Source organism: Pleurodeles waltl, chromosome 11, assembly GCF_031143425.1.
Source record: "Pleurodeles waltl isolate 20211129_DDA chromosome 11, aPleWal1.hap1.20221129, whole genome shotgun sequence".
NCBI lineage: Eukaryota > Metazoa > Chordata > Amphibia > Caudata > Salamandridae > Pleurodeles > Pleurodeles waltl.
In genome coordinates, this window is record NC_090450.1 from 899,597,516 (window position 1) to 899,612,353 (window position 14,838).

The 14,838-nt window shown below is 39.6% G+C and overlaps 1 protein-coding gene across 5 annotated transcripts in view; it reads left to right on the top strand.

Annotated features, from left to right (window-relative positions):
- HECTD4 (HECT domain E3 ubiquitin protein ligase 4) overlaps nt 1–14,838 on the top strand; it is a 1,724,100-nt gene that overhangs the window by 295,400 nt on the left and 1,413,862 nt on the right. For all 5 annotated transcript variants that reach the window (XR_011199486.1, XM_069214810.1, XM_069214812.1 and 2 more), the window contains exons 12-13: nt 1,690–1,922; nt 11,142–11,287. Coding sequence is in view for 4 of the 5 variants with exons in the window: in XM_069214810.1 (XP_069070911.1) it covers nt 1,690–1,922; nt 11,142–11,287 (379 nt within the window). In the remaining variant the exon portion in view is untranslated. The remainder of the gene's footprint in view (nt 1–1,689; nt 1,923–11,141; nt 11,288–14,838) is intronic.

Below are 14,838 nucleotides of genomic sequence, written 5' to 3' on the forward strand. Positions count from 1 at the left end.
CCTTTCCTGGAAGTCAGATCTCCTTTAGCAGGGCAGACCGGCAAGTTGAGGCTGACTGATTTGACAGCTGTGGGTTTGACAGCGACTTTGGTAGCCATTGCTTCTCCAAGCAGAAAGTTGGCAAAAAGTATTTAAGTCCCACTTCTTTTAGTTTTGGAAAAGGAGGAGTATATTGTAACAGCAAACGGTTCAGAGCCTTGTTGGAGGGTGTCAACTTGTAATGTATGGCCACAGTGTGGTTACTGCATAATCTTGGCCAAGCTTAATACAGAGGCATAGCTGTTAAATTTATCATTTTAAATGCTAACTTGATATACCTGGCTTTCAACATACTATACAGTGCTACTTTGCTCCTGATCTAAACTTGTGCTATAGCAGTGCCAATACATATATACAGAAAGTGGTAAAAAAACAGATGAAATAATGTTGCTTGTTGCATATTTGACCAGTATTTTAATGATATACTCATGTGTTATTTGTGAAATGTTCCCATAGTATTTGTCACAGCATCCTTTCCAAGTCCAAGAGCACACCACATATCTTTCCTTAACTTTGAACATTTCCCTGATTGCCTTGAAGAGTCCTTTCCTCTTCCAGTGTGTGGTTGAAAGGCAGCAGATCAGGGGTATTGGTGAACTGGAAGGCACTGTCAGATATCCACGGAATACTATGTTTTGTAGACCTTCTGGAGTAGTGGAGGAAATAACTTGGCTAATGTGAGTTCGGGTGAAGCCTCGAGTTGGTTCGTGCTTCACCTTCTCCTGCTGATCAGTGAATGTACAAATAGTTTTCTTCCCCATTCTTACAAGGAAAAAGTGTGGACAGTGTGTTTTTGCTGTCTAGTTGTGCTAATAGGATAATTGCAGGTAGTTTATTAGACAAAATTGATATTTTTGCACAAAAAATGACAATACTGAAATATAAGTTAAATGTACTGTCTCCATGATGTACATTGTGCAGAAAGGCTTGTCTGATTGTCAGCACAATTTTCGTCATTGTATTTTGGCTTTGGGAAAGCCTGTAAGCCTGGCTTATAAATAGAAGTGACTCGTTATTGATTGGTGAGTGGGTGTTTGTTTTATTGTGAAAGGGTGGGTGGGTAACTGTAAGAATAAGCCAATGGGTGGATGCATGGATGCAGGGATGAGTGAAAGAATAGTGCTTAGAAGAATGAATGAGTTTGGAATGAAGAGGCGTTTTCAGTCATGAAAGACCTACTTAAATCACTGTCGCGAGTTCCTCTGTCTCTATTTACACAAGGAGGACACTACATGAACTCCACTTAGTACTTCACTCTCTACTGCTCACATAGCTTTTCCTCTTGACCTCTCCTTACCGTCCAGTGTGAGCTTCACTTTCTCTCCCACTACCAGATACTATAATTCCAGCTCTCTTTGCAGATAAATGCTTCTATTGCCAAAATGTGTCTGCCCTCTATCCATCGGGCCTATCCCAATTTGTGGTCTACCTCCGTTTGAAAGAAAGGTGTCTAATAAATGTATACTCTTTATTTTATGATTATTTTTTTTAGCTGTTTAAGTTAGTCATTATTTGTCTGCACTCCTTACAGAGATGCTAAATAAACTTTAATCAAAATGAAGAACTGCATTTTCTGTTTGTATTAAAATACACATCTATGTTATATAGAATATTATTATGAAGCGTTCCCATTTTTTTGATTTTCTTTAGGTGATGCTGTAACCACAAATGATGTGATAAACCAGTTATTACACCACGTTGGTGCCATGAGCATTCACCAACTTAATCTTCTTGCTGCTGGTAACAGTCTGCTAATCACAAATTTTCTGGGAAAACAACATCCCATCGAGGCAGATCACCTTAGCAGTATTTGTGACATTATGGAGAAAGCTATGGTCAATGGAGATACGTGCATTATCCGATGTATCCTTGTTGTATTTCAGGTAATAGCATTTTTTTCAATGTCCACCACAGTCATTGCATGTTTCAAGGGGTTATTTAATACCTTAACATTTTTAAAAAGTGAAGTGTGATATGTACCACACTACAAAGTGATCTGTCTTACTTGTTACCATTGTGAAGTTATAGTGTGCCTTTGACGTTGTTTTTGGCCTGTCAAAGATTGAATGGGACATCATTTTTTAATCATACACGGAAGCCCATTCTCTGAAGTTCATTCTCAAAGCCTGTTACTTTGCTCCAATAAGGCCTATTTTGTGTGCATGTGGGTTTTCACAGTCTTTTACTTCTCCAACATTGCATCTTGCATAGATTCATATAAACAAATTATTTTCTGTCCCCACGCTATGAACCCCTGATACAGTATTTAAGTTACAGCAGCATTAAAAGCACATATAAAGAGTATGGTTGCTTGAGGTTTAGCCACTTTACTAGGTGGTCTGCACTGTAACCAAGAAGAAGAAAGGACAAGGAATTCCACTGTTACAGACCACCTTCCTTCATATTTTCTACTTAATGTTGAGTGATATTTAATCTCTGTCAGGGTTCTGCTCTGGTCATAATTTTCTACTTGCAGGCCTGAACTATAAACTCTGCTGCTTGCCATCATCTGATCCAAGATTCAGGCAAAGCATTTTTCTACTTTCTCTTTCACGTAAGAAGTTCACTCACCCATGTGAAGCCCTTGCACTGTATTCTGTGGTTGAATGCAAAATATGATCCCCCTCCAACGCTTCGGTTGGCATTGCCTAATCAAATGTGAGGCATTGATGATGATGATGTCTGCTTATCTGGATTGATACTGCCTAACAGCTATTTGTTTCTTCTGCATGCCATAGTTATTAGCAATTAAGAATCTGGCTCAGGTGTATGTGCTAATCATACAGGAAAAGGTGAAAGAAAAAAGTATAGGTGGTGGAATGTTCACTGTGCAGACCCAGAACAACTAGGTTTTCATCTTATTCCCAATTATGAAGAGAACGATTTCCATGCAGAAGATGACCTAGACTTACTGTGTTTAGAAAGCAACACTGTGCAGTAATTATCTTCACCCTTTTTTGCTCTTGATACAGGCAGCCTTTTTAGCTTCCTTGCAGGGAATGATCAGGGATTTATAGAGTAGATTTTCAATGTCTGCGTCCCAGCAGGTGTTCCTTGCACCTGTCATGCAATTACCCATCACAACTAGCTTCCCACTAAGTGGCAGCATACTCAGGATAAGTGGAAAAGGCGGAAGAAGCTGATGTTTTTGGATCTGATAAAAGGCATAATTACATCCAGGATGGACATTTTTATAATTAGAAACAGTATTTAGTTCGTGTAGAGGACAATACAGAGCCATCCCTTTGGATCCTATCACCAGATGGCACCTCGAAGTTCTATTCTCTGAGTACACAGGCAGATTTAGGTTTGCTGATGGTCAAAGAGAAAATTAACCTCCTACTCTCGAAAAATAAACACAACATGGAAAAAATGGGTATATTGCATGAAAGACAACTCTGGCTTGCCTCACAAGCCAAACAAAATTGGAGTCTTTCGTTGTTGCTGCAGCTCAAAAGATGGTCAGCTTACAAAACCATTTCATGGACAGGTGCTGTCAGTGGAAATGTTCAGTCTGTGGCTTTCTTGGTGTAAAAAGGTAGACTGTAGTGACCACAACAGTTAAAGCTTCCAACACCTTGGTCAGCTTGTGATACAAATGGTAAATATGGCATTATGTAGCCCAAATGTAACCAAACGCAACAAAAAGGGTGGAAGCAAAGGCAGTTCGAAAAGAGGTAAAACCTGCCCCCATTACAGTTAGAGAGGTGGTTAGCAAAACTGTTTTTCTCTAACTGGCAAACTTTGCTTTCCGGCAATGCCAAGAGTGCTATTGGACATCTTATCAGACCACAATTGAAATCATGGGTCCTTGACAGACATTTTGATATACCAATGTTCTTTAAGGAAGACGTGGCCAAGGCACATTATTCACTGAAAACTGCCCTTCAAATGTGACCTTAGTTTATTTGGAGAGAAAAAGGAAAATCTCCAACGTCCGGTTAAATAACCACTATCCCTTTAACATTCAGGTAAAGGGATTCTGTTATTTTTAATGTGTTTCACAACTCTGTCAGTATGGCTCCTTCACTACTTGTGTTACCATCTGTGCTATCCGAGTGTTTTTTTCTTTCTGGAGCCTTCTAATGCTCTATTTTCTTTTGACGAATTAGTGTCTGATTGCATGGCTAATTTGGAAAAAGGTTGAACAGGCAGGAATGGAATCAATATTATCTGGCTGGCTTCGGGAGAACGATTGCAAACAAATTCTCATGTCTACACCAGTATTGTGTCCGCTTGCTTTTCCTTTAGGAGCAGAACATGTGTTCATTCCAGATACCACAACTAGTGGTGAGATTCATTCTCTCTTTTCTCCACATAAGAAGCAGAAGTATATAGGAACTGAGAATCCCCAGGTTATGAAGGTGAAAGAGAGGCTCTGACCAAACCATATCATTTCCGACTGATTAAATGGCGACCCTAAATTTAGTATCTGATAGAGACTTCTAGCTGCAGATTCCTTTCCTTAGGATTCCCTGGTGTGAGCCTCGAATCTGGTATTGTTTTGCTGAACAGTACCCTGCGTGCGCTGTCAGGAGGCGTCTTTCGGATCTGCGTGCTTCGTTTGGCTCCGTGTGGCATTGTCAGCGTAGTTGGAGCCGCCTGTGACGTCACAGTCACCTATATTGGCACCACCCCGGGGCTCGTACATCAGTTCTATTATCCACAAACTTCAACGCCAGAAGTACAGAGTCATGGATAGAACTAACAGTTCGTCTTTGCGTAACTAGGGCTCTAAAATGGATAAACCCTATCCCTACTAGACATATCCGCAGTGTGGGGAGGCATGGGTGGGTGTAAGGAATCTGCAGCCAGATAGTCTCTACCAGATAATAGGATACCGACTTCTAGCTGCAGATTCCTTACCTTAGAATGGATACCCAAGCCATAACCTCTTGGCAGTGGGCTGCGGATACCTCTACTTACACTAAAACGTGACAATAGGTGACTGTGACATCATAGACAGCTCCTGTGACCCTGATGACGCTACACAGAGCCGAGCGACACGTGTGGATCTGAACGACGCGGTTACTGCTCAGCAAAAAATTCTGGATTCTAAGCTGAAGCCAGAGAATTCTAAGGTAAGGAATCTGCAGCTAGATGGAGTCTCTACCAGATAATGCGTTACCAAAGGTAAATAACTTGTTCTTCACCTTAATAACCTACTTTTATTGTGTTTTTTCAAGAATGCATTACTCCGTATCAGTAAAAAAAAAAAAGTTTGTATATTCATCATTGATTGTTACATTTTTCTTCATGCTACAGTTAAAGCCTTCAGGATTAACAAGTTTGGTTACAATATACAGGAAGTGTGGTTGAAACCTTCATTATTATGGGTCACTTACCATCTTAGTCTACCTTGGTTACTGCAGCCTGAAGCAAAGAAAAGGGTCCAGTAACGACAGTAAAGATCATATTTTAACTTCTGCTTTTCTCTCACTTTGATGATACTTTGGCTAGTATTTGTATGATTTACATAATTGGGAAAATTAGAGGACTTACTTCTCTCTACTACTACTGAAGAATTCCTCATCCGGCTTTCAGATGGTTAGATGGCAACCTGACCTGCATGTGGCAAGAGCCATGAATAGCTCCATATGCACATCTATTGATATAGGATTTCTTGTCATACAGACTCACAAAATAAGTCATTTAGTTATCAAGGATGGGAAAACTTTTTTTGTTTTTTTTGTTTTTGCCCTCCCAGATGAGTTACAAGAAAAATGTAAAACTACTGTTGCTACTGCTAAGTAATTCAACACAAGTTTGCTGCCCCTCACAATCACTGTTCCTATCCCCCTTCTCAAACATCTAAGGCCTTTATGCCTTGGCAGCCGTTTACAAATGAAAAAGCAAGCTTCATTTCGGATGCCTAAAATGTATTTATGTAGTTTCTTTAGTTATTGCGAAAGGAGACTCAAAAAAAGGCAGACCAGCTTCTTTTTTGGGAATGGAAAGAGCCCCCCTTCCCCGATACTGAAAATGCTGGCTGTAAAAATGTAAAACTACTGTTGCTACTGCTAAGTAATTCAACACAAGTTTGCTGCCCCTCACAATCACTGTTCCTATCCCCCTTCTCAAACATCTAAGGCCTTTATGCCTTGGCAGCCGTCTACAAATGAAAAAGCAAGTTTCATTTAAGATGCCTAAAATGTATTTAAGTAGTTTCTTCAGTTATTGCGAAAGGAGACTCAAAAAAAGGCAGACCAGCTTCTTTTTTGGGAATGGAAAGAGCCCCCCTTCCCCGATACTGAAAATGCTGGCTGTAAATCTATTGCAAGTTCCTTACCATTTGGTTCCCGGTAATGATTAATCTCTGTTCATTTTCAACTGATGGAATATTCATTTGATGAAGACATTTGTACACTGAAAATCAGCAAACACAGACATTCCTTAATTCTTATCTTTAGGATCTGCCTCAAGGAATCATCATTGTTGAGTACTGTGAGCCACATAAATAAGAACCTGTGCTTACTGTCACACAGTTTGTCAATCCATTTTCATCACTTCCCCCACCTTTAGGAGCCACGTTCCCAACATTAGGGACTTCACTCTCTTTCAAAGTCTACGTGCTACCAACCCTGCAGACAGCAGGTACTGATGGAAAAGCTATGACCTGGACTTGTGTATTTCTTGGCTGTGGCAGAGTTTCGAACCCAGAAGAATCAGCTTGGAATCTTCAGTGACCGCACACACCACATTTACCAAACATAACTTCTGGGATAACAGTTCTACTGAAAAGCAAACACAATTCTGGGGTAGGGACTGTAATTCCTCAATCACCCTTGTCACTGTTTGGTGACGACACAGGGCATATGCACCTCTTCTGAATGCCTTGGTGAGATCAGAAGTTGAAAGAGTCCCCCATCCGATATGCTCATCTCACACAGGCCTGTGCTTTTTTGGCATTTGCCATGTAAAAAATTAAAAGAAGCCTCCCTGAGGTTGCATTGTTGACTCCAGGAGCTAACATATGAATTAGAATAGCTAAATGCATACATGCTCATCTGCATTGTCAAAATCCACCAGCGTGCACAGTTTGTATCATAACATGAATCCTCACATCACAATCAAGTAGGAAGCTAGGGACGAAAGATCAACACTGTCAAGGATTTTCCAAAGTAATTGGTTCAGCATACTCGTGTGCTTGAATGACCTTTTGCGAAGACTTTACTGAACAATTTCTCAAGGAAAGGAAGGAGGAACTGATTATAAGCTGTTTGTCCCTTTGTAGGGATCCCGTAGGGGCTATTTTCGTTTCATGCTAGCTGCTTTGCCAACACTGCACAATTTCCTCCTTTAATTGGTCTTGCTGAGCCCTTCTTATGTTCCTTTGTAAACCTTCACAAGCATAATCCTTCTAGGTATGTCTTTGTAGATTGCAATGTAGAACCTTCCTCAGACTACACATTTCATAAATTCGCCTATTTTTTTATATGCTTATGAGACTTACAGAACCACATTGGTTTCAGCCTCCTCTTTCTGGCAGTTTGTTGCATTGTCAGACACATGTGTAGCTGCTAAGGACATTAAGATTAATTTCTGTAACAGTTATTTGTGCTTTTCCAACTTACTTCAATTCTTCTACTACCAAATTTAGTTTAAAATTAGATGCCAGCTGTGTCTCTAACGGTATATTTTGGACTGTTTAGCTCATTATTATTATTATTAATAATACTCGTCTGTGTGTACTGGCCTCACCCCATCATTTAAAGAAAATATTGTGCCTTCTTTCAGATCTATATAACAACTATTTAACATTGGGTTCTATTCATTCTTTCTGGAAAGGGTCTACTCTCATTCTTATTTTTGGAAAGCATATCACTGACCACCATGGTTTGGTAAAGTATCAACCTATTGCTTTCCTTTCTTATACATTGAAAATTACAGAGAATATAGCCAGTAGACAGTTGTCAACCTATTTGGAAAATCAGAAGCTTTTAGATCCTGTGCAGGCCAGTTTCCATCTATCTTATGGGATGGAGACATTCCCTGTATCTTCCAATAATGACATCAGGATTCTGCTAATTGTATAAGAATTGGTGGTCTTGGTCTTACTGAACCTGTCGGTGGCCTTTTACATGATCTCCCAATTAATCCTCCGGAAGCTTTGTAGGTTTTTGGAACGAGCGATCTGGCCTTTTTATGGGTTCAGATCTTTTTTAGCTGATAAGATTATGATTCTTCTCACTCTTAAACTGTAACACACTTATATGAGAGGCCCCACAAGTGTCAGTGTTGAGTCTGACATTGCCTCTGTTTAACTTGAAAGGGTCTGTTTTGGTATAGCTGATTGAAATTACCTTTTATGCCTATGCAGATGTTGCTCAACTTGGCAGACTTTGCAGTGATGGAGGAATCACACAGAAGCAGTTTAAAGGCGGTCTTAGTGTTATTGCTAACCATACGGCTATGAATTATGTTTACCTTAACTCTAACAAAATGGAAATTTTGATATTTTGCAACAAGCTTTGGACTCTGTCTGACTTACAATTGGCTGAATTAGGTCAGTGCCTTCACTACCTCCAGTGACAAGTTCTGTTATCTTTGAAAGGCCAAGTGCGTGTCAAAGACAACCCCACAGTCATATTAACATCTCATATTATCCCCTTATTTATTCTAGAAATATTCTCCTTCATCTGTAAGGAAATCAGTGGTCTAGTGTACCATCATGTTTAAAATGGATTCCTGTAACACTTCTTTTTGAAGATGTCTCAATATGTGATCAAAGGCCAAAAAACACAGGTGTGTAGCAGCTTATTTAGTCATTGTTTTCAGTAAGAAGGCTTCCATTACTTTATGACATCAAATTCCTTTTTGGCTAAGGCACCCTCTCTTGAAGAGGAATGTTCCTATTAGAATCTTCCAAACTTCCATGGCCGACTTAACTTGCTATTTCACAATACCACAGAGAGCATGTTGAAGGGAGTTCATTGCTTTGGCAGCCAATGCTTGGAATGTGCTTTCACACAATTTAAGAAGTTGTGAGAATCATCCAGACTTATGCAGGAAATTCAAACAAAAAAGCTGGCATTTTACTGACAAGGCTTTGTCGAGATTCCAGGAATACTGTATTTGTCTCAGTTTAGTCAAAATGTTATGATTATTAAGACCATAGTCTTTAAAACAATCATACATAGCTTCTGTCTAACACAGGCTTCTCCAACCAGTAGCTTGTGTGCTAGTAGTAGCTCTCCAGCTACCTCTGAGTAGCTCTGCTGTATGCAGCCCAGCCAACTAAATTGGAAGATTTTGTCTGGTTGAATTAATATATATATTTATCAAAATAGAAAAGTGTGTTTTAGAGACGAAGATGTGTTTCTGAGAACTCATTATTTCCAAAATATATTTAAATCTAAAGTTTGACTGATTAATGGTACAACATTGGAGAATAATATTACATTGGTGCCAGTGGAATTGCAGCTATGGCAGTTATGTATTAACTCATTTCAAATTTACTAAGTTTATTTTTTACATTACTGTTGGCAACCCTACACTGAGGTGATCACTGCTGCTGATCTTGCGTATGTGGCCACAATTTTTTACGACACTAATAATAATGTTAGTAGGTCTGGATGTTTTCCATTGAACATTAAGTCTGGAGACGCCTGGGCTAACAATTATATATATTAAATACACATGACCAGTACCTTAATTATTTAAATTGCACCTAAGTGTTCATGAAATTATTCTTCTCAATGAAATTACACTATAAAAGCTAAACACAAACATAATATTATGATAAAACGTGCTTATCTACTGTCCTCAAATTTTTTTGGATAAATATCCTTTTGAGATTCCCTTTACTACTCTTAAAAACCTTCCAGTTGCATAAGTAGCATCCAAATAATTCATTTTTTTTTGCAGAAGATCAGATGTTTGTTAATGTTCTAGAGGTCCTTACTTAAAAGAAATTGGTTTAAAAAATATTTTACGTACCAATAAAAACTTTTGACAATTCAATAAAACCTGTAAACAGTCACACATTGTATTCAGCCCACATGTACATTTCCATTATCATCTATGGTTATTGATTTTACAGTATTGTTTTTATTGCATGTATTTTCTCTGGATTTAAACTTAAGTACTTATTGTATAAGCGTGGGATTTGGCAGTGCATCATCATGTGGAAACCCATCTTCTCCTATCCATGAATTGATCAGAAACTTTAGAAATAAATGTAATGTATTTTTTTACTTTGAGCCTATTTATTTTCTAGTTGAGCATATCGATACATTTTCTTTGCAGTGTGTTTTCAAATTATTTTTTTTGCTTTTTGTGCATCTTAACTAGGCCACCAGATATTGTGTATCACTGTTTTAGTCAGCACTTTTCATCCACTGGTCTTTTTAGCTGCCATTCACATTTTGCCAACCACAGCATACAGCATGGGGCCAGTAATCAGCCCACTTCAACCACTGACTCTTTTGCGCTAGCTTGAAGGCATTCTCCTATGACATGTATAGAGCCACTTAAAAAAGTGCACTTCTGTGCTGGTCCAGATAGGCCAAACTTATTTTTATTTTTATTTTTTTAGAGTATGCATTTATTTAGTTATGCCCTTCGTTTACACTATATCATCTGGTTAGAATAATTCAAAGCCGACAATACCTTTTGTTTGAGCCAATAAGAATCAGATATTCCTGTGATGTGCACTTGGTTACCAACATTAGAAGTATTGCATTTGCCAATGCTTGTTGATGATTTCCTCTGATTCACCTAAGAATTTTGTTACTCTTGTCTTCCCTTTCAAAGTGATAATTACTCCTGCAAGGTGCGCTCAAGATATGAGTGGCTATCAAACCTATTGTATGTTTGAGTGTTTGTTGTTTTGTACCATGCTGACAGGTCTCCTTACGGGACTTGAGAGTGCCAGATCAGTTTGTTTATGTAGTGACTTGGAATGCAGTGATTACACGATTACTTAGTAATCTATTTGAGCCTTACTTAATTGTGATAATTACATTTTGGCATGTAAAGGATTGATAGTTCAACCGTTATGCCTTGTGAAGTTGAAACTCGACCAAGAGCATGTCAGAAAAAAATGCTGTCACATATTTTTTTTATTTTTTTGTGGTAATGAAAATGTTTTGTTTTTTTAGGTGGTGTTAAAATGTTTCTTCAGCCCACAGACTGAGAAAAATCGAGATGTTGTTCGTAGATGTGGATTGCTGCTTTGGCAGTTGCTAATGGCACCAAAGGACCAGATTTGCCCTGATATTCAGAAGGAAGTCTGCCTTGCAATTAGGTATGCATAACATTTAACTAATGGTGGCTGACGTAGTAAATTAACCTGTCCCATGTGACGGCATCATTACTTTTCCAGTGTTTGAGTTTTCCAAAAATAATGTGCTGTAGAGAATACTTGAAATATCTATCTCCAGCATATACTTCTGCAAAATCTCCCCTTTCCTCAAGTTGGGAAGGAGTCTGAAATATCTTTTCATAGCACATATATTTATTATAATCACCTTTTGTGTAGTATCTATTGTTCCCTTTGGGTTCACCAGTGCTCTTTTATTGTAAGAAAAGAACATAATCTTCATGACTGAAGGGGTCCCTCTGTTATTTGCACTAATGATGCTCCCCTTTGATGTCATTGTTCCTCTTCTTGTGGGATTTGGGGGTGGTGGGCACTAGACTAATGTGAGTTTCTGAGCGTTTTCTAGGTAGGTCTTATTTTTGCAATGCTAGGGTATTTCTTTAAATTTTTTCCTTTTTTTTTTAAAGTCCTTTTTGTTTTTTTCTGACAAATCTACTTTCAAATTGGGGCTGTAACTAGTACTTTACTAAGAATATTGTGGATTATATGCACTTCTGTAGATTATCTGCCCCACTGGAGCATCTTCCTTACGTGGAGCATATCAGTCCGCAATTTTGGACCAACTTTTATGACTAGAACGTGAAGGACAAAATCAACCACCTTTGCCAGTTTCTCTGTCACATCTCCAGGAAACAGAAGCTTCCAAACAGACAATCAACATGACATTCTCAGCGAGCACCTTATTTGTTTGTAGTTGAAGAGATATGAAAAATGAATACTAGTTTCCTTTCTTGATTGTTTTTATTACCTGCAATGTGTGCAGTGCCTTTTCTTTATATGTCTCTGGCTGTTGGAAGAACCCTGTCAAATGAATGTAGTGGTTAACATAGAAGTGTGTGATGATGTTGGAAAGGAATTGTGGATGGATTTCCCTTGCACCAGCGAACAAAAGTTCACCCGTATCCAAGGCCACTTTTATTATGCTGCAGGAGAGGGCTACATTGTGCAGCAGGGTTGAGTAAACTATTTGGCAAGAAAAAACTAATTATGCAGCATAATGGGGCACATTTTGTAATAGTATTACTTTGTTTTGTCATTTTTAAACTTGGTAGCACTGGGCGTTGGTTGCACCTCAGTGAATATAGCAAGAAGAAACAGAAAGGCAACTAGTAGAGCTTTGCAATGGGCTTTCCACTGCACAGCAACACGTCGTTGCATGTTTAGTAACTTTTGAACTGTTTGAGCTAGAAACAATTTTTTTTGTTAAAATCTGCAGATTATGCAACAGATGGATCATGTTGCCAAGGGGGGGAAATGTATAATTACTTGGAAATCGCTGCAGGTGCACAGTCACATAATTCCACTGGCCCTGCCTGTATCTAAGGGAACCATTGCAAGACAATACAGAGATATGCTGTAAGAGTATGGGAGGAGAAACCAAGGACTCACTCCATGAGAACAAAAAGGTGCAAATGTTTTCAATAACGACGTCTGGCAGTGACATGGTTGTCACTACATACCTTCAACAACAACTATTGTGTAAACATTCAAGTCATTAAAGAAGCACGTGTTATGTTAATATTATGTTATACCTATTTGTATGACTTTCATATCTCCTAGGATGGTGTCTTGGCACCTTAGAAGGGGGGTGTAGATCTGGGGCCTATTGAAAGATCCGGGTTTTCAGTTTCTCATTGACCTCAAGGATGTGTCTAATATGGTAGGGGAGATCATTTCAGGCTTCGGGGCAAGTTAGTAAAAGGCATGGTTCCCAGTTCTGGCCTGGCGTATGTAGAAGACATGGGCATGGATCAGATTGGCCAAGCTTAGGTGTGAAGTCGGTGTGTGGAACTGGATGCGGCTGTTGAGGTATACTGGGCCTTGGTTGTGTAGTGCTTTATAGTTGTGTGTGAGAGTTTCAGTAGGGCATTCCTGTGGATAGGGAGCCTGTGGATTTCCGTGAGGTGTTTGTATGCGTGAGTCTTGGGACAGCGTTCTGTATGACTTGGTAACTTTTGTTAGTTGAGAGGTGATGCCAACGTAGAGGTTGTTGCTGTAGTCCAGTCTGCTAGTGATGAGATCTTACAAGACGGACCTTCTGGTGCTAAGCAAGAGCCATCTGATGATATTCTTGAGTGGCTTGAGGGTGTGGAATCAGGTTGATGAGACCATGTTGACTTAGTTGTTCATCAAGATTTTGTTGTCTGCCCCAAATCACAGATTCCTGGCCGAGATGGAATGGAATGGATTTGGTCCTACCTCTGTGTGCCACCAGCCCTACGATGAGAGAGGTGTTTTTTCTGAAAAGGACCTCTTCTGTTTTATCACTGTTGAGCTTTAGGCATTAGATTTTCATCCAGTTCGTGACCTTAGACATGTAGGTGATTAAGGGCATTTGGGTATTCAAAGTGTCTTTTGCTGGAGGGGAGAGGATGAGCTGAGTGTCTGCATATGAAGTGATGCAGAGTCTGTCTGCTTGGATCTTGTTGTTCAGAGGGGTCATGTAGTTGACAAATAGTGGGGCTCAGCAAGGAGCCTTAAGGGATGCTGCAGATAAAGTTGGAGGCGGCAGACAAATATAGAGCTCAGCTGACTGAGTGCATCCAGAGAGGATCCATTGAAGGGATGAACAGCGGATTCTGGTCTTGTGGATGTGTTGGATGAGGATTGTGTGGGAGATGCAGAGAGGTCTAGTGGGATGAGTGCTCCTGTATCGCCCTTGATCAAGTGGAACTAATCTGTGGCATTGTTGAGGGCTATCTATGTGCTGTGATTAGGTCTGAAACCGGATTGAGAAGTGTCCAGGAGGTGGTTGGCCAGTCTAGTGTTGATGAGCTTCTTAAGTACTTTGGCCTGGTTGGGTAAGCTAGAGATGGTCTGTTAGCCAATGTGATGGGATCTGCTGAAGGTGTCTTCATGAGTGTTTAGTTTGTGGTATGCTTCCAAGAGTCCAGGAATGGTGACGGTGGGGAGAGAGGTGTTGAAAATAGGTGTGAGGGCAGTGCAGATAGAGTCTAGTCTTTTGGCAAACATGAGGTGTGGACAAGGATCCGAAGGGGCTCTTGAGTGGATGGACCATATAGTGTTGATGGTTTCCAGTAGGGTGATGACTGGCCAGCAAGTCAGGACAGTATCTGGAGTGGTGTTATCTAAGTGGAGGATTTTGAAGGATTAGAGGTCCGGTTGGGGACAAAGTTGCTGTGGATGGTGTGGATTTTGTTGGTAAAATACTAGGAGAGTTGGATGCAGAGTTCCTGTGAAGTGGTAGGGGACATACCTAGGTTCACTCTGCAGAAGATTTCTTTCAAGGTGTTGGAACTGTTTTGGACCGTTTGGTGAGGAGAAGGCGCTTGATGGTTCTGTTTTTTTTTTTTTTGTAAATTGTTTTTATTGAGTTTTACATCAAGACAGAAAGGAGCAATGAAAATGAACAAATTTTGGCAGTATATAAATCAATGAAGCAAAGCATTGCCCCAACCATGAGGAGTATTGTGAAAGTACATGAAAGTGACATACTAGCCAAATGTTTAGCTTAG